General features: G+C 33.8%; 2 protein-coding genes and 1 long non-coding RNA gene across 3 annotated transcripts; 2 read left to right on the top strand and 1 right to left on the bottom strand.

Moving 5' to 3' along the window:
* Positions 1 to 1844: 1844 nt before the first annotated feature.
* On the top strand, positions 1845 to 10271 carry LOC120333313 (uncharacterized). The gene is made up of 7 exons (XM_039400711.2): positions 1845 to 1959; positions 2047 to 2131; positions 2204 to 2315; positions 2393 to 2561; positions 8635 to 8738; positions 9016 to 9147; positions 9228 to 10271. Exons 1-7 carry the CDS (start codon positions 1930 to 1932, stop codon positions 9460 to 9462), a joined length of 867 nt encoding a protein of 288 aa, XP_039256645.1. The 5' UTR covers positions 1845 to 1929; the 3' UTR covers positions 9463 to 10271.
* On the top strand, positions 2589 to 6072 carry LOC120328083 (uncharacterized). The gene is made up of 3 exons (XR_013479940.1): positions 2589 to 3932; positions 4127 to 4208; positions 4746 to 6072. It is a non-coding gene; the product is annotated as an uncharacterized LOC120328083 (long non-coding RNA).
* A 925-nt stretch (positions 10272 to 11196) lies between the features above and the next one.
* On the bottom strand, positions 11197 to 22632 carry LOC120333105 (uncharacterized). Its single transcript, XM_039400455.2, has 6 exons — positions 22387 to 22632; positions 19088 to 19256; positions 18764 to 18916; positions 16195 to 16811; positions 14346 to 14516; positions 11197 to 13260 (listed from the first exon to the last, which is right to left on the bottom strand). Exons 1-6 carry the CDS (start codon positions 22579 to 22581, stop codon positions 12886 to 12888), a joined length of 1680 nt encoding a protein of 559 aa, XP_039256389.2. The 5' UTR covers positions 22582 to 22632; the 3' UTR covers positions 11197 to 12885.
* Between the last annotated feature and the right edge of the window lie 1225 nt (positions 22633 to 23857).

The raw sequence follows: 23857 nt of genomic DNA, 5'->3' as shown, positions 1-23857 counted from the left end.
GGATAACCTGAAAACTTTGCGGTCGAAGTTTAAACTATACTTTTGCAGCGAAGTGGAAACGATAGATTTGAGTTTAAAAAAACCAGAAAAAATTAGCTAATGCAAAAGTAGTATATTTTTATCCCCTAACTTTGGTTACATTGATTAGCCTTGAAGAAATCTTCTAGATATCATATCATTGAACTGAAATGACTACTTTCAAATTTTTTAATGTTTTACTTATGTTTTTACTGATATATATTTTGCTTGCAAACTTAAAATAACGTTATCAAAAATCTTATATGAATGGATATGGATAATTGGTATATGATATAATGGTATATGGATAATTATACACACTTCAATGAAAAATTAAGCGACAATCGCTGGAATAATTTGCAGAAATCAATATGAAATTTGGGTATTGAAAATAGCATTTCACGAACATCTGATTGCCTGCGAGAATTATCACTGAAATTCGATGAAAAACCCAAAAAATTTCCTAGGTTTTACAAATCAGACTGCACATGTTCTAAATCAAATTTAAGAAATATATTCAAGAAGGAATCGTATCTTCGTGATACTTTTATTTCACACGAGGTTCAAATAATCTCCCTGTATTCAACAAACTGTAACTTTATACAGACGGAAAAGGTAGCATGAAACGAGGAATGAATTTCGTCATATTATTAGCGACGTGTGTTGCTGACGCCATTTTTGTTAATGGGAGAATCATTGTTAGCATAGGAGATATAAAGGCAAGCACAACCGCTGTAGAATTTTTATTAGGAAAACTTCTGTCGATTTCTGCATAAACGTGCAATGCCAGTTACATCATGTGGTTGCACATTCACGCCACCTAACGATGTTGGTATTTTAATCCCAATACTTAACTTTGAATTTACAATTTTGAACGCTTCGTTTTTGCAAAAAAGGACGAGTTAGATGCCTATTTTCAATTAAAATATTCTCAACTCAATAAATCAAATTGAATCTTGTATATTCATAACAAATTATTTGCTAAAAAATTACACGATGAATCATAATTTTTAATGTAGCTCAATATAGGCAGGTTGGATAGAATACTCGGATTTGAGCTTTAGTAAATTTCTCCTAAAGTTATAACCAATCAGATGATTGATGCCTGGAAAAACTGTTTGGACTTGATAGGAACGAAGATGTGGAGTATTTAACAACATTTCAAATGTATTATTATTGTGAATTTTTATGTAATAGAGCACAGTAAAAATTTTTCCTCATAATCAGGAAAACCATAATATAGTCTATTACCAATTGTGGAATTTTATTTTCAATTGCAAAAAAAAAACACAACGTTCATAACAGATATTTTTGTTTGAAAGTGTAATTCAGAGATCTTCAATTGAATTCAATCAGAGGCAACAAAGATAAATGCACAATATATGTGCAAAGTAACATTGACAATTACATCAGCAAAAACCAATCATATGAAATTCGACATGTTTTAAAATAAGATCTCATTGCTAAAGGTCTATCAATTCTGAATTGACATCAGATACTCAAAGTAAGCAAACTTTTTAAATTACACGACAATGTATATTGACAGTAAACATACGTCCTTTGGTGTGACGCGTAGAAAATAAAATAAACATGTTTTGTGTTGAAACAATTCGCGATAAACAGAGACATTCGCCAAAGATGATACGTACTTGGCAGACACAGTTTATGTACCAGCGTCACATGTCCAATGGATGGAAATATTTAATCTCTTGATGCGAACATTTAAAAATTTGTAATAAATACACATAAATAGTTTTGAAGTTTACAGGTTATAGGAGGTCAATTTAAAACATTCATATTTTTTTTGTAATTCTGAATGAAACGAGAAGTCACCCTGCGGTGGTGTAAATATGAAATCTGTATTATATGGTTCTATAAACGGGTTGAAGGATTGAGTGTGGTTAGTTGAACATGTCAAACGGAATGTCAGTGAAAGAAAAGGTAATTTTCTTAATATGTTAGTTATTGAATCAAAACTTAAAATAGAAATAAATATTGTATTAATTTGAAAAACTAAATTTTATACAGAAAGTATCATTTGTAGAAGAGCCTGAAGTAGCGTCTGTGACAAGTCATGGAGGACGATTGCCTGCTACCGCAGTTAACATTAGAGGTTAAATTAATTCATTACTGTTATATATTATGTGCTTATCTTTTATTTACTGATGTTTTTTGATATATTAAGCACGAAAAGAAGGTAATCGAACTTTTGTTGACCATAATCAGATGGAATTAGCGAGAGCAAGAGCAGAGCTACGTCTAACATCATACATAGTGCAGATGACAGAAAAACCAATGTAAGGTTGAAAGTTTATTCCTGACAAATGCAACACAATATAATGCTATATTTTAATTTTTTAATTTATTTACCTAGTCCACCACACACTCCAAATATTTGGAATGGGTTAAGACCGTATGCAAGAACATATGACCCTGAATTCGTCAACAGACTTCCCAATGATACATTTGTTGGTGGCCAGAGTCGAATAACTGTACAAAATATTGTTGATCCAGAAATCGATGTGATGATCGACCAAACAAAGGTATATACATATATATATATATATATATATATATATATATATATATATCTAATACGGTAGTTAAGTAGACATACCGTGCTAAAAAAGCGACAGTTATGTAGACGGAAAAATTGGGTAGACATTTTCCTGTCCGCTTAATTATTCCACGTTCCATAATTAAAACGTTTTGCTATTTTTTGCTGAATTCTCTTTTTCTCTGATAAAACAGTATCAAAAATAATATGTTCTTTCAATATTTTTAAAATATCTGCATATTTTCGCCACCTTTAAGGGGACAGTAGTTCTGCTGGTTTATAATCAACGGGTATTATTTTCGTACACTAAGCGGACATTTTGTTTACGCGAAAATCTTTTAATTTTTCGGTATATGTCTTTACGATTTTTGGAGAGTAGGATTGATAATTTTGATACAATAACCAGGCAGAACATGAAGATCGTTCGTTCTGTTTTTTGTAATATAAGCTCAATAAACTGAAAAGGACCTTAATTCACAACTCCGTACTAAAGAGGCTTTGTGTCGCAATAGTAAAACTGTCGGGTTTGCCGAGAACTTTACCTACCACGTTTGCCGTTTTGTTCGCAAGTAACCTGGTGAGGGGATCGGGATCTTCATGAGTGAGTGATTGCAGAAATTTAGATAAAATAGAACAGTTGTGTTTGGAGAAGCGATCCAAGTCTTTTGTGTCAGGTGTTATCAATTACCCAGTGAGTTGAAGTCGAGTCATAATAACTTGAAACAAGGTTTTCAACGTCACCGAGGAATGCTGCTGGAAATCATCACTCATCGGATAAGGTGATTAGTCATAACGATTTTTAATATTAGGGCTACTATATTTTTGTTCTAAGTGATTCAGGAGTCTTGCTGCACACTAACACAATTATATTTACTATGTATGTCTGAAGAAGTCTGACCTTGGTCAGACGAAACGTTACAGAAATATAATTGTGTTAGTGTGCAGCAAGACTCTTGAATCACTTAGGACTGTAGGATAGTTATCTTTACTCTTGCTACAGCATACTTGCACTATATGCATACGGATCCGCCGACACAAAAGCATAGAAGAAGGATATGCAGTTAGTCTTGCAGAAACCAAATCATTAGCATATATTTTTGTTGTTGAGATTTTTCACTTATTCCTGATTATCAAAATATAGACTACTGATACTGTTGTGCTTTTACTGGTCGTAGTTCTGATCTGACCATCAAAATATTGCTACGACTGAGTTTGCGTTTGTAAGAGTGTGTAATTCAGAAGGATTTCTAAATCCAGATGACAATACAAACGAAGATTGTGAAAATTCAATGAATTCAAATTTTTCTCGAAACAGAAGGAGACACGAGAAGCGAGTGGTTGACGCCACTTTATATAGGTTTGTATAGCTTTGTATAAATAAAAATATTTAATACACCGCTTCATATTAGATTAGAATATTTTATCTTCGGAAAACAGTTTTAAAGAATTGCATTGCTAGCAATTTTGTTTTGTGATTTGGCACATATCCCTGTGTTATTTTACCATCCTCATCTAGTTATTTACTGGGCTGTATTTTTGTTCACATGTAAGTGACTCTCCAACGAGATGGCCCATGTTCAGAACTTAGCAGACGGAAATGCGGGTAGTGATTCGGAGAACGCTGTGCCAGGAGGTGATTAAATCAGTTTGCTATGCTTGTTTTTAATTAAATACGGTATCTCAAATTGATACCAATGAATGGTAATAAACCAAATCATAATATCAATTGTAGCCCATCACAAATAGCGCAGCTATCTACGAATAATTGTATTGCACCGTTTAAAAACACTGTTTGGTGCTCCCGAAGTATGCGAACCAAGATGGCGGACATTGGAACGTAACATGGGTAACAGGTTAGGGTTAGGCGATAATTTTTTTCCAGTTTTCCTTATTTTAGTCCTATTATCAGTTCGAAGACTAGCCAAGAGCCTCCCGTAGTATTTATACCTAAAATTATTGCCTAACCCTAACCTAGTACACATATTACATTCCGATGTCCGCCATCTTGGTTCGCATACTTCGGGAGCCCCCACTGTTTTATTTGAGTAATAATGCAATTCCCCATTTCAAACACTTCGTTTGTTCTGTCAATCAAGAGTACCGTAATTCTGAATTGGACTAGAACACTGTGATGATGTTTTGTGACTTATGCATGTATTTTTGACCAAAGTTTCAGATTAGTCAACAGACTATACCGCACCATCTTCAGAATCACTTTCAATAAGCAATGTAAGTGACTTAAAAGAAAATCATATATACGGAAAAGAAAAGGGCTGTAAATCAATTTCAAAAAAAGCTTCTAAATAAACGTGAACCAGAAAAGAAACGACGAAAAGAAAAATAGTTGCACGGCTTTGTATATCTTGCGAGAAGTTTATTGTAAAGCTTTAAGACATCTCTGTATAATCCATAAAGATGAACCGGCAGTGAACACATAATTTTGTCTCTCCTCAACAACTTAATCTAGTGGGCATATCCAAATTCGTATACATACTTGGCATACATTTTTACTATTTAATTATAAATTCAAAATAACAATCATGTTTTTGTATTCCGAGTTGGTGCAAAAATTTTAAATAAATTGTGCAAAGATTCTAAATTAATATCGGGGTTGAATAATTTCATGTTGATCGCTTGTATAGTTGACTGTATAATCACTGCTATACTTAGGCGCGCCTTGATAGGTAGACATTTGAGTTATAATTGGTGTAAAGTTTCTCTTTTTAGTTGACATGGCAAAATTTCATTTCGCATTTATAGGCCCCACTGAAAACGTCATTTAATTGAACATTTGAGATATGTTGTGTGTAATGGTTCTTGATATTTTTTTAAAGAATTTCGTGTTTTAATTACATACCTTCTGAAATGGTCGGATGGTTGAAATTTTCTTTGAATGCTTCCTAATATTATTGTCATTCCAAAATATCATTTTGCATTTACATGACACACTTACGTATCTGAGTAAATGACGATTTGCGATATATTTTCTGTATTGTTCCTCAATATGGTTTCAAAATTTTGTTTTATAATATTTGTCACTCTCAAGTTATCGGATAGGTGAACATTTGAGATAAATTTTGAGCAATTTTCCACAACATCAAAATATGATTAGTATTCGAAATTTCGTATTTTAGTTATATTTCACACACTGAAGCGGTCGAATAAGTTGACATTTGAGATAAATTTTGTGTAAGATTTCTCAATATGATTTCAGGAATTGGTTTCAATAGTTGTATGCTACACTTAGGCAGTCGGGTATTCGGACATTTGAGATATATATTTTGTGTAATGTTCCTCAATATCATTTCAGAATTTTCATTGTGATCGTTTTATGCCACACTTAGATGGCCGGATAGGTAGACATTTGAGATATACTTTGTGTAATGTTTCTCAATATGATTTCAGAATTTTCATTGTGATTGTTTTATGCCACACTTAGGTGGTCGGATAGGTGAACATTTGAGATATACTTTGTGTGATGTTTCTCAATATGATTTCAGAATTTTCATTTCAATTTTTGTATGCCACACTTAGGTGGCGGGATTGGTGGACATTTGAGATATACTTTGTGTAATGTTTCTCAATATGATTTCAGAATTTTCATTTCAATTCTTGTATGCCACACTTAGGTGGCCGGATAGGTGGACATTTGATTTATACTTCGCACAATGTTTCTCATTACGATTTCGGAATTTTCATTTTAATGTTTTATGCCACACTTAGGTGGCCGGATAGGTGGACATTTGAGATATACTTTGTGTCATGTTTCTCAATATGATTCCAGAATTTTCATTGTGATTGTTTTATGCCACACTTAGGTGGCCGGATAGGTGGACATTTGAGATATACTTCGTGTAATGTTTCTCAATATGATTCCAGAATTTTCATTTTAATGCTTTATGCCACACTTAGGTGGCCGGATAGGTGGACATTTGAGATAAAGTTTGTGATATTTCTCAATATGATTTCAGAATTTTCATTTCAAATCTTGTATGCCACACTTAGGTGGCCGGATAGGTGGACATTTAAGATATACTTTGTGTGATATTTCTCAATATGATTTCAAAATTTTCATTTTAATTCTTGTATGCCACACTTAGGTGGCCGGATAGGTGGACATTTGAAATATATTTTGTGTAATATTTCTCAATATGATTTCAGAATTTTCATTTTAATGCTATGCCACACTTAGGTGGCCGGATAGGTGGACATTTGAGATATACTTTGTGTAATGTTTTTCAATATGATTTCAGAATTTTCATTTTAATGCTTTATGCCACACTTAGGTGGCCGGATAGGTGGACATTTGAGATATACTTTGTGTGATATTTCTCGATAGGATTTCAAAATTTTCATTTCAATTCTTGTATGCCACACTTAGGTGGCCGGATAGGTGGACATTTGAGATATACTTTGTGTAATATTTCTCAATATGATTTCAGGGTTTTCATTTCAATTCTTGTATGCCACACTTAGGTGGCCGGATAGGTGGACATTTGAGATATACTTTGTGTAATATTTCTCAATATGATTTCATAATTTTTATTTTATTTGGTATATGCCACACTTAAATGCCGGATAAGTAGACATTTGAGATATATTTTGTGTAATGTTTCTCAATAGGGCTGGTGTTCATTTTTCAATTACGTGCCACATTTGAGTGACCGAATAGATGAACATTTGAAATCGAATTTGTGTGATTTTTGTCTTCATTAATGACATACCAGAATTCCCATTTACAATTATTTGTATAAATTAAAAGGCCGGATAGGTGGACATTTGAGATAAAGTTTGTGATATTTTTTCAATATTATTGGCATTTCCGAATTTCATTCTGCGGTTTCCTTCTGCGTATATATAATTTTCTTTTATTGTTTCTCAATAATATTAGCACTTTCATATTTTATTTTACTATTATATACCACACTTCCTTTTTAAAATAATATTTCACACTTTAGCAATCAAATTGGTGATACATTTGAAATATATTTTGTGTATTGTTTCTCAATATGTATGGCATTTCGAAATTTTGTTTTTCAATTATATGTCACGCTTAATAACTAGCCATATAGATATGCGGATTTTTGAGATATATTTTGCGCAAAGTTTATCAATATTATTTGAATGCAATAATTTTGACTTGGTATTGATATCTTGACACTCACAACATAGCATCTGTTTAATCTATATGTTACACCATAGGGTTGGAATAGGTGAACATTTGTGATATGCTCTGTGTATTTCTCAGTTTCAAATATATATTACGTTTGAATCAATTTGTTTCGATTTGTCTACCTTCACGTTGCATTTTGAGTATTTTTTGACATGGAAGATTATTTCCTACACCAAACACAGTGCATCTCCCTTGCACAAAATACTGAACATTGAAAAAAAAATGCTATTTTTTGTGATAAATAATGCTAAATGGTTCGAATCCATTGGAAATTAAAGCGAGGTCATACGCTTTAAAATGCGTAATAAAATAAAAGCAGCATCATTTATGTAGACATCCAGGGCGACATATAAGAGGGGTCCGGCTTAGTGCCGAAATAGGCTAAAACATTTGGTGCTCTGAATTAAGTGGACGAATTAAGCGGACAAAAATTTTATATCTGTCATCGAGAGGATTGTGTTGACTCTTTTTTTCCGTAGTTGTCAACGGCTCTCACGCTCTCCAAGTACGTATTTAAAAACAATGATACGGACACAGGAACGACGTCCGCTTAAGTACTGCAATTATGGCAGGTCCGTTTAACTACCGTAATAGAGTCATATATATATATATATATATATATATATAAACATTTTTTGCAATTTTCTTTTTCACTGCAATTATTCTATATATTTTTTCATTTGATATAAATTTGGCTTCACTTTTCGAGTAACCTCATCATAGATATTTTTCATACTCTGTCCTTATCATATTTTTAACATCTTCATCACCATCTCAGATATTTAATACTTGTTTCTGTTTACAATTTTTTTAACTTGTTTCCCCTATTTTCACTCCTCCATCTTATACAGTACTTGAGAGTGAAAATAATTTGTTTCGCCCACAGGTAACATTGCCCGACATAAATCTAACACGTAGACAATTGCTTAGTCAACGAAGAGAAGAGAGAATGAAGCTGCCATCTACTGGAGAAGATATATTGGATCCAAAGTAAATATACATCTTACTAACACGCTAAAAGCGTTTCAAATATGATAAAAAAGAGGGCATGCACATATAATTATAATACATGTGAATCAAGAATCCTGCTCCACGCTAAAGTAAACGTATTTCGGTAACGTTCCATCTCATTCTTGATACAACATTCTTGCATTATAAGCATAAATATCGTAGATCGCAAAGACTTAGACTTAGCTTAGGTACCTCGTCCCATGTAACCCCAACAAAAGTTATGTAGATTTTTATTCGGAAGTTCTTTACCTCTCAGAAGTAAGCCGATTCCGTGGTCTCAGAAGGAAGGTAGTACCCATCTAACGCCTTTTGCAAAAGTGAATTACCGCCGCCCTGAGATTGCTATGCACAAAGGAACTATTAATTTTACACATGTCAAAGAACTGAGGTAACAAATCTTTGCATCCTTGATTTTTACTAACTCCATTGTGTACTTATTTATAAGAGTAATTTTGTTTTGTTTTGAAGACAGCAGATGCAGCAAATGTACGGGACCAGAGCGCAACAGAAAAATGATATTGACTTTGCCCGTACCTCAAAGGATTTTTACCGAATGGATTTGAACGTGGCACGTAACCGAGCACACCCACTCAACCGTTACCTGCTTGATCAAGCGTGTCGAGTGTATCTTGGTCCCTCTCGTGGTTCATTGCGAGCTTATAATGAGCTTACTAGACCTCTAACGACATTAGATGACGAATGATACGGTATATTTGTATAAGAGTATTCGACTCGATTATATTTATGACCATATATATATAGAATAATTATTATTAGTTTACTTTTTACTCGCTATTATTTAATATTCCATGTTCCTGATCAATTAACTCGTAGTTGCATGCTTTCAATTCCAGCCCATTTTGGTTTTGTCATCAGTAATTTTTCTCAAAATATGGTAGCGAGTCATAACGTTAGCATGAATAAGTAAATAGATAGTTTGGCGGGAAGTATTTGAAACAAAAGCTTTGTTGGGGAAGCAGATTGGTGAAAGATATGCCAACAAAAAGCAGATTTGTAAATATAAGCGTTTAAAGTTTGCGCACAAATGGATACTGTTACACGGAATGAATGCGAACAAATCACGCTAATGTAGTGGATCGAGCAAAACGTTTCTGAGTTACGAGAGGATGAAAACAGGCAAAAAGTTGAGGCACAAAATAAAAACAGGCAAATTATATAAGACGACAATCCAACAAATAAATATGTTGTACCGCGATTCCACCGGGTGGCAAATGGGATCTGGATGAACAAGCCGAAATTCGGAAATCCCGAGGTTTTGTTGGTTAGTGAAAGCATTTTATATTGACATCTACTTGAAGAATGCTCATGTGCAAATTTATTGATGATAAAAGATAAAGTTGTGTTTATGACAATATATCATTTGTTCGTGAACATGATATCGTAAACGATCTCCTTTTTTAAGAATCGAACGGAGTAATATCTGAACACCTGCCCATAATAATATTTATAGATTAAATGTATGACAACTAAAACAAATATTTGCCCAGATGTCATCAGACACACATGTTTTAGCCTCAAAAATAAAACGTATATATATTAATTGACCGAGTCTTGGAATAGTCTACATCAGGGTGGTCCAAGGTTGTGGGCTCCGCGGGCCACAAAATTATTTTGGGTCACGGGCCACAATAGTACCAAGAATAGGTAAACAGTGCAATACAAAACAAGCACTTCTATTGTGTGAACACATAGGGATCAGGCATTGCAAACCTAGTCTAATGGAATTCGCATCCGATGTTTAGTTTTCTATCATGCCTATATTGTTAGCATATATTCCCGACCAAAACGATAGAAATCCATGTAACAATTTAGACTGCCCATCACATATTCACTTCGCTAGTTGCTTCAGCTAGCCATCATACTAGTCAATTCAGTCACAGTAGTGATATAACAACAAGATGTCAAACAATTTTTCTGATTTATTTTATGAGAAGCAATTTAAAATACGATGTTTTGATTACTCTCCGAATGCGGCGCTGACCACAGATAATGGAGCGGCGGGCCCCATGTGTCCCGCGGGCCTGGGTTTGGACCACCCTGGTCTACATCAAAATAATTAGTGGAAGACAACAAGTTTTGAAGAGTTCTCTGATGATTTAATCCTGGGTAAGCCTTTGGGTTGATTATTTTAGTTTACTCAGCACAGGCACCACCTATTTCTCTGTGAAGTGAAACTATCATTTAGGCTTTTAAACAAACTAATTTGTAAACTGAGCAATGATTATTACTCTAAACTTTTCCCCATGCAGCGTTTACGTTTCATGCTCACAACAATGCGTTGGGTTTTTTATAATTTTTTTCGCTCAACTAACTAAAAAATCGGAACTTTTCCAAACTATAAAAAACGCATTCTTCACTGTTTACCGTAAATTCTTTGGAGACACACAAATTTTTGACGACAAGAAAAATAAACGAATAAATCACTAACTAAATTAAAAAATAGAGTTGAAAATAATACAGAAAAAAAATTAAACATTCCGACACTAAACAAAGAAAGCATTTAAATTGGAAGAAGTTTCTTTTATTATACAGGATGTAATAAAATGAAAGGCTTAATTCGTTTAATGAAACTAGGTAATAAAAAAAAACAGTTCAAGCAGATTGGTCGATAGGTTGGAAAATTGAAGTTTATTTAAATTGAGTCACACCTTATATGAAACTAAATATGTCCGTAAGATGTACAGTTTGGTAGTTTTAAAATTTCATGAAAAATTAATTGTGTTGCGAGAAACCGAAGATAAAACAAGTGATGCTGGGAAATTACAGATAGAAACAAAAATTCATACGAAACTATTAACTTCGAACGATGGATACTCATACCAGCACGTTGTTCTAGCATTCATACGGGTGCGTCTTGTATTTATCCGTGCGTCATTTCTAATTGTAATATAAAGACAAAGACCCTGTTCTGTGATACTTTCTATGGGAATAATACAGTTAGTCCCTTATCATACATTGATTCATATCAGGTGGTCTTGACCAAAGTTATCGGGTGACATCGTTATGACTGGAAGAAAGTGAAAAAATTCACCATAAAATTGTTTTTAAAAAGAACCGTGCTCGATTTATCAATAGCCCCCAATAAGATCCCGAAAGTGACCCTTATTATCTAAAGCTTGAGACCTAAAAAAAAATTATATTATTTACAATAACAGAAGAAAGACTTGAAAAACATCAATTATTTAATATGTGAAAAAAATGCATAGCAAAAGTTTGACACAAAGTAGAAAAAATGGATTCTGATGAGCAAAGTGCGATTTTGATTTTGAGTATTATTTCTTTATTTAAGGTTATTTTATGCACTTAGATATTTGTAAACTTTACATTATTTATCAATGAAGTTAAAAAAAATTTCGTGCCCTCGATAGTCAAAATAATACTCACTATACAGCTAAAATTTTGGAAGGTTTATCTCGGGAGAAAAATATTAGGATTTGACTAATCTGAATATTTTCCACAACCAAGGCTGTTCGTTATATGTTTGACAAAGAATCATACTCGACCAAATATGTTTCAATACTAGTATGCTGCAAGTAAGTACACGCTCAAACAAAGGCCGGGAAAATCCAGGAAATTGCTTTCAAGTTTTTTGCTGAAGTGTTTTTTATTCAATAGCGACGATCTTTAACATCGTCTGGGACAAGAAGACGTGCTTTACTCGTATTGAGTACATTCAAAATTTTTGGAATTTTTCAAAATTTTAGAAACTTTCCCAACAAATTCGGTAATGTCATAAAAGGAAACAAATCATTCCTACAATCAAATCACATAAAAAACAAAAATTTCACATAAAAACTCCCCAGAAAATATATGTATAGGAGGACCCTGGTAATAAAAATTTAGCATACAATTCAACTGAAATTAATTAAGCAAAAAATATACGTCATTCTTTGTCAGAGTGTTTATCTAGACACTTAAAAATAAAGTACTTCAAATCAATGCACGTGGATACATTTTTCTTCTCAAATGATGCAATTTTTCAAGCGCAAGAGTCTGAACTCCATAAGAGTCCTGGGATTTCTATGGCAATTGGCAATGTATCTTTTTAATTTGACCGGTAATTGAATTTTTAGGTCAGCCGAACAAACAATACAGCTTGTATTTTTTATGATCTCATGACAACGGCGTTGTCGTCCAGTTGAATTTTTTGACGAATTTGGTTTTGTATAAGTTGCGCTGCGACGTCCATCGAATTCTTGTCAGAGATGAAAATCTCATCTAGCTGGTCTTCCACTTGACGATCAGCAAGAATTTTGGCTTGCGTAACCGAAACTGTAATGGACACTAAACAATGAAGACCTTCTTGTTTCTTCGGCTTTTGTCCCACAGAAAGCTTAATGGTCGACGACGGTGTGGTTCCAGTTCTCGACATCTGGCGCAAAAACTCGTTTGAGTCGAATATCTTTGCCCATTTCATTCGCGCCAAACCGTCACATTCAAGTACATCACTTTCCTGTACGTTAGTACCATATGGGAAGACCTAAAACAACAACAATGATATAATAAAGAAATATATAAATATAAAAATAAATACAATAAAATGTAAATAATTTCAAATTTAATATGAGATAAATCACGCGGGTATATTCCAATATTCAAAACTGTCATGTCCACAGCGGATGTTTTATAAAAATTTAATAATATGTTTTCACTACGTCATATCATGATCAGTTGAAATATTCCACGAATTCATAGACCCTATTTGGTTAGATGTGTCAAATTACGGCATAGAAGACGCTGCGAACTGGGTGGGTCTATTCTTGTAATAGAAATGATAGTAGATATGCGGTTTAAAAGAAATCTTATCCCTAAACCTTTTTTTAATTTTTCTTAACTTTTTCGTACACAGTAAGTAGGGCGAATTTTGGAATAAAATGTATATAATATGAAAGATAAAATATTTGTAATAAAATAAGGTTTATGCAAAATATGCTTCAAAAAGAAACCCATTTAAAAAACAAGCATCACATCTCCCGAGACCAATTGGGCACAAAATGATCTATAGAATCATTTGATACGATGAGTTGAGTATTGTTGCCATTATATTTGGAGTTTTACTCACAGGAAACATAAAATTAATAAATATACCACAAAAACAATCTAATACATAGCAATTAATTTGTACAAAAATTTGTTCCCAACGGGCAGAAGTCATCAAGACAGTTGTACACTTCCATGTTAATCCCTAACTGAATGTCTGTGCTTATTGTCAACGAAGATGATAAAAGGTCACAAACCAGGAAGGAGAGGTCATTTTTTTTATCATACAATGTATGACACATGTGGAATGACGTAATAATATAATCTATTGGGAATCGAACACAAATTTTATGCACAAAACCCGAAAATTTTTTAACATCCTCGATATTTTTGTGCAAAGGGATGAATGTGACTTATACAGGAAGGCTAAAATTTCATTAAATAATTTTCAACCAACAAAAGTTTGTTTAGTAAAATAATCATAAAATTGTAATTTTGTGATCCGTTGACTTCTGTATTTTAAATAATTCTGGAAAATTTCTGAAAAGTAAAAATCAAGATTTAGACAAAATTAATGAGCCTCACCCTTGTTTGGCAGAGTCTGATACAATATACATTGGGTATGATAGCTTGGTCATATGGCGTAACGTCGTTATTCGCGTTTTCAATATAAAATATGAGTCCTCGATCCATATTTGATAATATCTCATTCGTTTGTAATGCTTGCTTGTCTGTAATCTGTTTTATGGATGGCATCTAAAATAAAATAGGAAGGATTGGTTGGACTTGTGTAACGAACATTACATTGATGATGATTTAGATTTTAGAGTTTGGGAAATAAAATAACTAAAATCCGTCGTTTCATCATGCCACTGTAATAGAACAACATGAAACAATTTTATTTGACGATAAGGTATATGTCGACTGCATTTAGATGATTCAAATAATTACAATCAGTAAGATCATTTGCGAAGTATTGCCTTTGATTATTAATCACATCGATATCAAAACAGCCACACAGATCCGCTTTATTGAAAGTGACGTAGAGGTTTGAAAATGCCTGTTTGGTGTTGCTATTCATGTCACGAAATATTTTATATACCCGAAAAACTTTTTGTGAATGGGAAGTTCCCAGTCTAAATAATTCTAGCTTTTCCTTTGTTAGAATGATCGGTATTTGAGTAATATCGGATGGAAATATCTACAAGGACCAGCTATTATCTTCTTTCAACATTCGCCATCTTTAAGCGACACATACACGGGATTACTGTTTGTTTGTACTTAGGCGTAAGACATGGATTATACAGCTGAAGACTGCGATCCACTGAGCGATGATGAATAATGTTTTATTATAAAGGCTGTTTTGTCCCTGGATTCGCTTCAGTTCACGCTATATAAAACAAATTTGCTTTCGACCAACGAAATAACACGTTCATCGCTGTTTGCTAGAAATACATAAATGTGGGAAATGCAATAAAATCATGTCTGCTAGTACAGGGTTAATAATTTTCATTCTAAAATATGACTCGTCGACCCCGATGGAAACCCCCAGAGTAGTTAATGAATAAAGCGACGTTATACAGATCGTGATGATTGTTGTAGGCCTATATTGCCTACGATTTCAAAATTTCACATAGTGTTTTCTTTGAATCAATGGTCAACCAATGTATGGCACTTAACATCTACAAACTGTATACAAGAGAGCAATACCCAAATATAAATAGTCAAATATCGAATTAAAGTGGCTGTGAATTAAATTGATTAAATTAGAAAATTTTGAGTAAAATTTCGGGTAGATAGGCCCAAAAAGTAACAGCATTCCAGCGTTCTCGTCAACCTTCAAGTACCGACACTTTGTAATTCGTTGGATTATTAGTTGCTCAGAAAAGCGATATTTCAAAATAACAACAACCCAAAGCATCTCAACTACAATTTTGCATAATGATCCATATACACCGCGTAAAGTAATCAAATGAAATCAGATTAACCCAGCATTTTTAATGCATTTATAGTGATGCAACAGCGAAGCGGGATGGTATATATATCGAATTGTTTACTCAGTAACATATAAAAAAAATATAAGATGTTTTTCATCGTCTAGTCTAGTTGGTATTTTGTTTAGTCTATAGTCATGATTTGATTCTTCGCCGTCAATTTTCTGGATATCAGTTAATTAATAAAGGGGTTATTACACGTTCCCACAAAATTTAAGCGATGGGATGTCATATTGACTACTCAGCACACGCGCCGTAAAAAGACAATTTCAGTGAATTTAGTTGTTGAAGTTATATCAGTTGATGACTTACTTTATCCTTATTTTATAAAATGTTCAAGTAATAAATATAGAAAGGGAGATTTTACAGAGAAAGGTAAGAAAAAACGTAGCTGATCGTTCGTTTTGTTTTGATTAAAAAATATTTAAAACAAGACTCACTTCCACCTGTTCCACTGAATCTGGACCGAATAAGTATTCGCTATTGAATCTGGTGAGTCTCTGAAGTTGATCTCTCTGTGCTGTATCAAGAAGTCGCGACATATCCGGAATGTTGTTGCCGGAGTACAATCGAAATCCGGAAGAATTAGTGACTGATTTTTTCATGACCTCGTTACCACGAAAATACACCTTGATTAGAAGACTCTCATTTAAATTCTGTGGCGGAGAAACGGCCGAGTGGCCGTTCATGTGTGGGCCTGCAGTGGCTGTCACGTATCGATTTGGAACTTGTAGCTGCGGTGCTTGGACCATTTGATAATCTTGTTGAGGTACATGCGACGCTGTAGTTACATTGCGAACTGGTTGAGGAACAGCGTATGTGCTGTACGCGCCGTTCGGTTGCTGATAATCGATGGTCACAGGAGCGTCCGGGAGAGTGGGTTCAGGCGTGTTTATCATCTCTTCAATAAGGGTACCGATGGATGGCTCTCTGTCGTCCTGCATTTCTGTCGTCTGTGGAATCTGAAAATTTGTCTGGGGTTGGAAGCATGCTATGTGATTTGGTGATGATGTCACTGTCATAGGAGAGCTGCCGTAGTTTTCCCATTCACGTTGGTCTATAGAAAAGACGTAAAAGTATTACTGAAAAGTCGATTCAAAATCCACATTTCAGAAAAATAAAATACAAAGTTAAATTAATCCAATGAATTTTTACAGATTTCATATGTAGGAATCATAGCATTTTTGTGTTCCGAGTTGTGAAAATCTAATTTGTACAGAATAAAATTTTGCTGGATTACAACAGAATGTTCAGGTTAGACAATGAAACATAGCTCAACACCAACACAAATAAAAAGCACATTATTGAAACTAAATGGTTCCGATCAAAATGCAAAAAATGTAACTTTTCTTGATGTCGATTAATTATTCAGTTTGACTCGCTTACATATACCGAGAGGAAGTTCATTATACAGTACACTGCACCCTTGAATAAACATAGAGTTTGAGTCAACCACAAAATTCTTAGCTTAGAAAAACGAAACAATGAAAAAATTTCCAGGAACTTCTTTAGAACCCGGTGGTGCTTTCCAAATATGATGCTTTTTGCCACTATATTGTATATATTCACAAAATATTAATAAAATCATTTTTTCTTATCTAAAAAGAATTTTGTTTGATATGAGATTATTAGTTGAGTGATGTTGGGAGATATTAATTTAGATAAAATAATATGATATTAGATATTAATTTGATTTACAACAATAATGATCTTATAGGACGGTAATACAGCGGCTTTAAAACTCAGTTTTGTGCAGTCGATACGACTTATCTGCAAAATCGTGTCAGTTTTGTGTAGTTTTCTTGTGACAGTTGGCAATAATCGTTATAGTTTAAGAATTCATTTTTATGTGTGTTAATGTATTCACGTTGCCAAAGATGACTGATTTTAAATGAATATTCTGGTATTGGATTTTTTAATATACTCATTTCATATTTTACCGAAATAAAATTCTACATTCGGGTATATATATTAACTTTTAAGCTCTTAAAAGCTCAGACTTATGGTGGATTCCTATCTTCAAGTAAAAAGTGTAGCATATGTATGGGGATTCCAATATGGATCACTTACTTTAGAAACAGGTATGGGTGTGCAACACTGTACATCCATACTTATCCATCCTCCAAATGTAGATAATTTGCAAACATTGTGAACGTGTGCAAAGCAGAATATCGTCACGCTAATAACCGAATTGCGTAAGTCATTTTTGGCGGTTTTGAGTTTTTCATAAAATAGTATTTATGTAATGCTGCGCACCTGTCTGTTAACTCAGATTTTATTTTAAGAATTCCGAAACCCATAAAAATATAGAATTTGTATGATACGCAAATTTGTTCAATTGTTTCGTCATAATGAATTATCATTGTTAACGCAGGACTATTATGACGTCACAAAGGCAAAATAACCTCGGCGAAGGATTTTCGAGTTTTTGCATCTCAGATTCTAGCTTAGCGCTTATAAGTTTCAGTTTAAACTACAGTATAGGAAGGCGTGCACTTGTGATATTCACTGTCTGAATCCAATTCACCTTGGTTGGCTTTTATATAAGGGTACATTGCTGTTTTATTCTTTATATTTAACGTTAGTCTTATTTCGGTGGATGTGCAGAGCGTGTTTTTTGGAAATATATATTTTTAAACATAAAAAATAAAGTAATTGAAGCAGATTAGCTATTTTGGGGATTAGACATCGTATATACTAAGAATTACATTCATTTTTGGATTGTTTTGTTTTCAGGACTGGTACATGTAGTCAAGTTGCCAAATTGCGTATGTCCCCTAACACATTTCTGCCTAAGTCACAGAGCGCCTTTATGACGTCACTTGACTGCGTCATACAAATTAACTTGAATCCGTCTACGATCGAAAAATTGAACTATGGCAAATTATTGATTCTCAATGGCATAGCAATATCATTAGGAAGTTTTTTACGTTTTACTCAAAACTGCTAAAAATGACTTACGCAATTCGGTTATTAGCGTGACGATATGTGTAAGAACAATAGTTTTACCTGGTATTCCACCTTGGTGATGCATTTGAACATTATACGCATAATCATTTCTTTCGGGGGCTGCTTGTTGTTCGTAATAAGAGTGAGGTGAATTTCCTCCTCTTCCAGATCGGAAATTTCCATTTTCTGTTTGCTCTTTCTCTTTTTTAGTATCTGAGCAAATGTAAAAATAATGAAATACAATGAATACAGACAGCATAAGAAAAGTATATGATTCAACTTAAAGGCGGTGGAGTGGTAGTTCAAGCTTGAAGATTAAGGTTTTGAAGAAATTTTGGGCTGGCTAATATGGGTAATGATGAATGTTGTAATCGAAAAAATTACCGGCAAATTCATAGACTCTGAGTGTATCAGTAGAAAGCTGTTTATTGCATTTCAATCCGTCTGCCCTTGCTAGTGCGTTCCTGAATCGATGTTTCTGTGCGCTCAATGGTTCTGTTTCGAGTTGTTCGCCTCTTCCTCCTCGTTTTCGGAATGACAAATAGGCCCATTCCTAAATAAAAATATATATATTTTGATCTATTGGCAAAGATATATAATAAAGCGACTCGGTTCCATGATTAGAAAATGAAATAAATAATTTACTACAGGACCATTACCAGAAATACATTGTTTACTATCGTTATTACAAATCACGATGCATTAAAAAAATTGACTTCATTGGAGACGAAGCAAACCTATCGATCGTTTTTCAAATTTTCTGTTGAAAAAATATCTTATTTTTCTGATATTGAAATTTTTTACTAAATTCACATAAGCTAACGGTACTGCAATTGGACATTCGTGTGCATATACATCTGATCAATGCTCTCATGGTAATTATAGTGAGCCACCAGCATGCAGCAATATCTTGCACCTCATTGTCTGATTTATTAAATTAATAACGCAATATTTATTTCCGTGTTTGGATTGAATGATGTGTTTATCGTATTTTAAATTCGAGATACTGAACATGGATAGCCAATACACAAGAAGGAAATGACGTCGGCGTTAAGTCATATACGTTTTAATTAAGCCATGCAAACATGAATGGCAAATGTTCATCCGATGCATATAAGAAAGTACCTCGCACGCTCATCGATAGATTCATGCATATTGTCATGAGTTTACAACAAAGCATCCGTATAGTCAAATTACAATCACCGTTATAATTTGTTAACAGTTAACACTTGACATAAACGCATTTCAAAGATGATGTGACGAAAGCGAAACTGAAACTAGAAAATACGAAAATAATAGTGAAAATATGACACAAGTCAAACGCACCAAATCCAGAAGACATTACGTCGTTTATTTATTTAATTGGATATCCCGATAACAATTAATCCGAGTAATTTAGACATACTTTTAATACATAAGCTTAAATAACCAAGCGCCATAATTTAAAAAAGGCCCGGATTCCTAACAGCAAACTAAAGGTTTAAGTAACGTGACAGCGTTATAGTAGAAAACTTTCAGCTCGTCAGTACTCTTATACACGGTAGTCTATTGAGACGAGAACGCGAAAACTTGCCCTGACCAAATTTGAATCAAACAAAAGTGATTTGAGATTTGCACTCAGAATCACAGCAGCGGGAATATATATGTATATACGAATAATTATCAGAACTGCTTGTGGATTGGGTTTAACCACGAGATGAATTTTTCATTGAATTTTTCATTGTAATAAACAAGTTTGCCATGTTTCCAAGAAGTCTTAATGCCTTGTGAACTATATTATTTTCTCTGGTATTTATATAGGGCGAAACAAGGTTGTATATGACGAGTTTTTTTGGTAAGAGATAAACAATAGCCTACAGGTAAGGTTTCAAACGAATTTAAAGAATTGGGATTTCTATCAGAAGCATATAATGGCTTGTGATTTATTCCCAATCATTAACACTGCATTTTCCTTGAAAACCACAACATTTTTTAAAAGCTTGTGTGTTGTTTTCCACAGATAAGTCAGAACACAATAGAGGAAGCATGATTGAGTCACCTAACGTTACTTCCACAATGAGTACTCGATAACAGAACGGGCTGCATGATTTGCTGTATATTATAGTATACAATGAGTAGGCAAACATCATTAAAGTATTAAATACTTCCTGGCATGAACTTAAGTCTTTCTTAGCATTGTTAGGCAATTCCGGGAAAGCCTAATGAGCCTTTGAGCATGTAGAAATTTTTAACGAGGTTTATCCTTCTGATCATCCGCTGCATTGTATAAGATCCATACGTTATTTCATTTCTAAAACAGCTGTCAACGACTCAGAGGTTTTACTCAAAAAGTACTTAAATATTATCTTCAAAGAACCGAAAGATATTTTTTCGTCACTGAGGACGTGGCTAATAATTTAAATCCTCGCTTACTTTACAAACGGTTTTAATATCATAGGCCATATTTGACATCGCATAAATATTTAAATAAATGTTGATCGGAAGGCATGACACGTAAACTAAGTTTCTTATAGTGCAATTACTCAAATGTAAAACATGTTCAAGATTATATAATGTTTCATACACAATTAAATAGAATAAGAGACATATCGAAACTGCCATGGTTTCGAAATTTAATACACATATGACAAATAACGCTGAATCAACAATGGGATTTTTTTTAACAAATACAATTGCTGACTACAGTCTTATGTATAAAGGTCCTGTGTTTTAGTAGCGACTAAAAATAAAATTGATGTAATATTATATGAGTTGTTTGTTAGCAATCTAAAGATCTACAGCCATTTAAGGTCTGTTTCTCAACCAAAATTGACAATTGTGAATATAATTTATAATACTATTGTTTTATTTTTTGATATGTTTCTTAATATCTACTGAAATATATGACGAGCAACTTTTCAGGAGTAGGGGTGTAGGCTTTGTGAAATGCCACTATGTTGGAAAAGCCTTTCCGTTTAAATTTTGTCAAAATATGCCCGATTTGTTATAATTAGTTTGCGGCGATGCATTCTATCTCAATGATGAATCAAGCGAAGACCTAATGAAACTTTTTTTATTCGTATAGCAAACCACAGCGTCTTGACGATCACGTGACCAAGTAGCGTAAGAGGTAGTTAAAACGATGTAGCATTGGATTTACGTCTATACGTAAGGCGTACAATGCTTACGTGAAAAAAACTATTACTTTGCAGGGTCAAGCTCGTTTTCATTACTTTATATTAATAACAAGGATCTGCCTTGTGACAAAAATAAAATATCCATCGTTGGACGAAAAAGGTTTTGTTTTAGCTACCTGACATTAGAAGAAGGTACGTTTTTTTTTCCAATATACGATGGTCTCGTCGTTAATGCATGAACATTTCTGCGTCGAAGCTGTGATCCCAAATATATATGTATAACATAATTACCCTAGCATTGTGTTAACTCGAGGCGCCCTGCATTTTTCGCATGGCTTCTGACTCCGGGATTCTTGACATAATTACACGGTTTCAAATTTATTCAATTGAAATGTTGGACTCAGTCAGCGTGCAATAAATAGGTTACCAGACAAAAGTGTTCAGCGTTTCGGACGCCGTTCGGACGTCGCCCGACTAGACATATAGCTGATATTTTACTATTCAGTGACACATAAATCCATTCCAGCATGCAACACAAACAAATATTTAATTTGTACGCACACATACCGTAAACATATGAAAACTGTCCGGAATATCTTCGCTTTGCCTTGGTACGGTCGGCCACGGAATACAAATCATATTTTTGTCGTTTTCATAGTATCTTAGACCATACTTTCCTCGGTCACATCTCTCTTTCAAAAATGCAGCCATCTTTTGTAATTCAGGCTCGTTTTCACGACCGGCGAACCCCCTGCTGTCCATTTTAATTGACTTTCTTGATAGTATAACTATAATGTATTAAATATTAACCTTGGGTGCATATAGAATACATTAGTTTTGATATTGAATCACAATCTAACTATATATTCACACTCATTTCGCTGTATATTACGACTATACCTTAAGTACTCTCACTAAATTAATAATAATATATTAGTAGAAGCTTCAGTGGTTTGGATGGTAGAAACATTCTAAAGCATTCAATGCGTGGATCTCTATTTACCACGAGTGACCTCGGTTAGAGCAAACGTACACTAAATACTGTGCTATCATTACTTACTCGCATCGAAGCATAGGGAAACGACCAAGTATCATGCGTATGTCGACAGTGTGAATGAGATTAAAAATAGAATGTGATCTAGAAACTTACGCATGAGTTTTTTATAAACAAAAAAAAGATTTTTGTCTAACTTGGGGTAGCACTAATTTAATGCAAGACTATTAATATTCACAGAAAATATTAAACGATATATTTCAATAGCTTCAAGCGCTTGGAAACACTGAACATGTGACTGAATGTACATTATTTATCTCTCAATATCAACATTTGTAAATATTTTTAGGCACCGTTCGTAATCTTTCTCAAAAAATACAGTGAAAAATATCCCAGTCAAAATCAATATATCACTACCATATGCTGCCTGCTGAAACGACAACCTCGTTTGTAAACATTTGACGTCCACCGGATTTATTTAAGCAGACGGCTACGTCACTCAGAATAAACGATAACCCATTTTATAGAATAAACCGCGTGTGAGGCAAACTGCATTGAAAATGAAATTTCCGCTCGGAACGTCGTCGTACCTGGTCAACGTACCATCGACGATTGTATATAGAATTGAGCACACATGAAAACACATCTGAAGTTTTACTGCTTTCTTAAAAATTCCATAACAACAACAAAAATTCCATAAAAAATAAAATATACCTAAGTAGGCTACATAAATTGAAGAAGTGACTTTTGGCTCCTACTAAATGTGTCTACCAAAAATTCGTGCACGTCAATCTTTTATAAAACTGTTACTATTACAAACTGAAGCAATTTATAATCTGGAAATACCTTCAGCGTTTCGTGCTTTCTAGTAGGCGGGTATGCTAGTATTTCATGGTGCACTTGCGTGGCACCGAATCATTTTACAATTGACAAATGAAACATGATCTACAAACTGGTACAGCCATAGCTTACTTATTCACTCGACGAAGCTGGCTTGCCTTCGCCTGAATAACACAACTCTCTCGCGCGCAAGCTTGTCACAGC

Source organism: Styela clava, chromosome 13, assembly GCF_964204865.1.
Source record: "Styela clava chromosome 13, kaStyClav1.hap1.2, whole genome shotgun sequence".
NCBI classification, from domain to species: Eukaryota; Metazoa; Chordata; class Ascidiacea; order Stolidobranchia; family Styelidae; genus Styela; species Styela clava.
Note: the sequence above shows the minus strand (reverse complement) of the source record. Positions and strands in the feature narration are given on the sequence as shown.

Bases quoted from the DNA above. Each gene is read 5' to 3' on its own strand.
- LOC120333313 (XM_039400711.2), top strand. From the start codon at position 1,930: ATGTCAAACGGAATGTCAGTGAAAGAAAAG. The intron at 2,562-8,634 runs GTATATACATAT...TTTCGCCCACAG, and splicing joins TGATGATCGACCAAACAAAG to GTAACATTGCCCGACATAAA. The intron at 8,739-9,015 runs GTAAATATACAT...TTTACCTCTCAG, and splicing joins GAAGATATATTGGATCCAAA to AAGTAAGCCGATTCCGTGGT.
- LOC120333105 (XM_039400455.2), bottom strand. From the start codon at position 22,581: ATGGACAGCAGGGGGTTCGCCGGTCGTGAAAACGAGCCTGAATTACAA. The intron at 16,812-18,763 runs GTAAAACTATTG...TCTTTTCTATAG, and splicing joins TCACCAAGGTGGAATACCAG to ACCAACGTGAATGGGAAAAC. The intron at 13,261-14,345 runs GTGAGGCTCATT...TTGTTGTTTTAG, and splicing joins TCAGACTCTGCCAAACAAGG to GTCTTCCCATATGGTACTAA.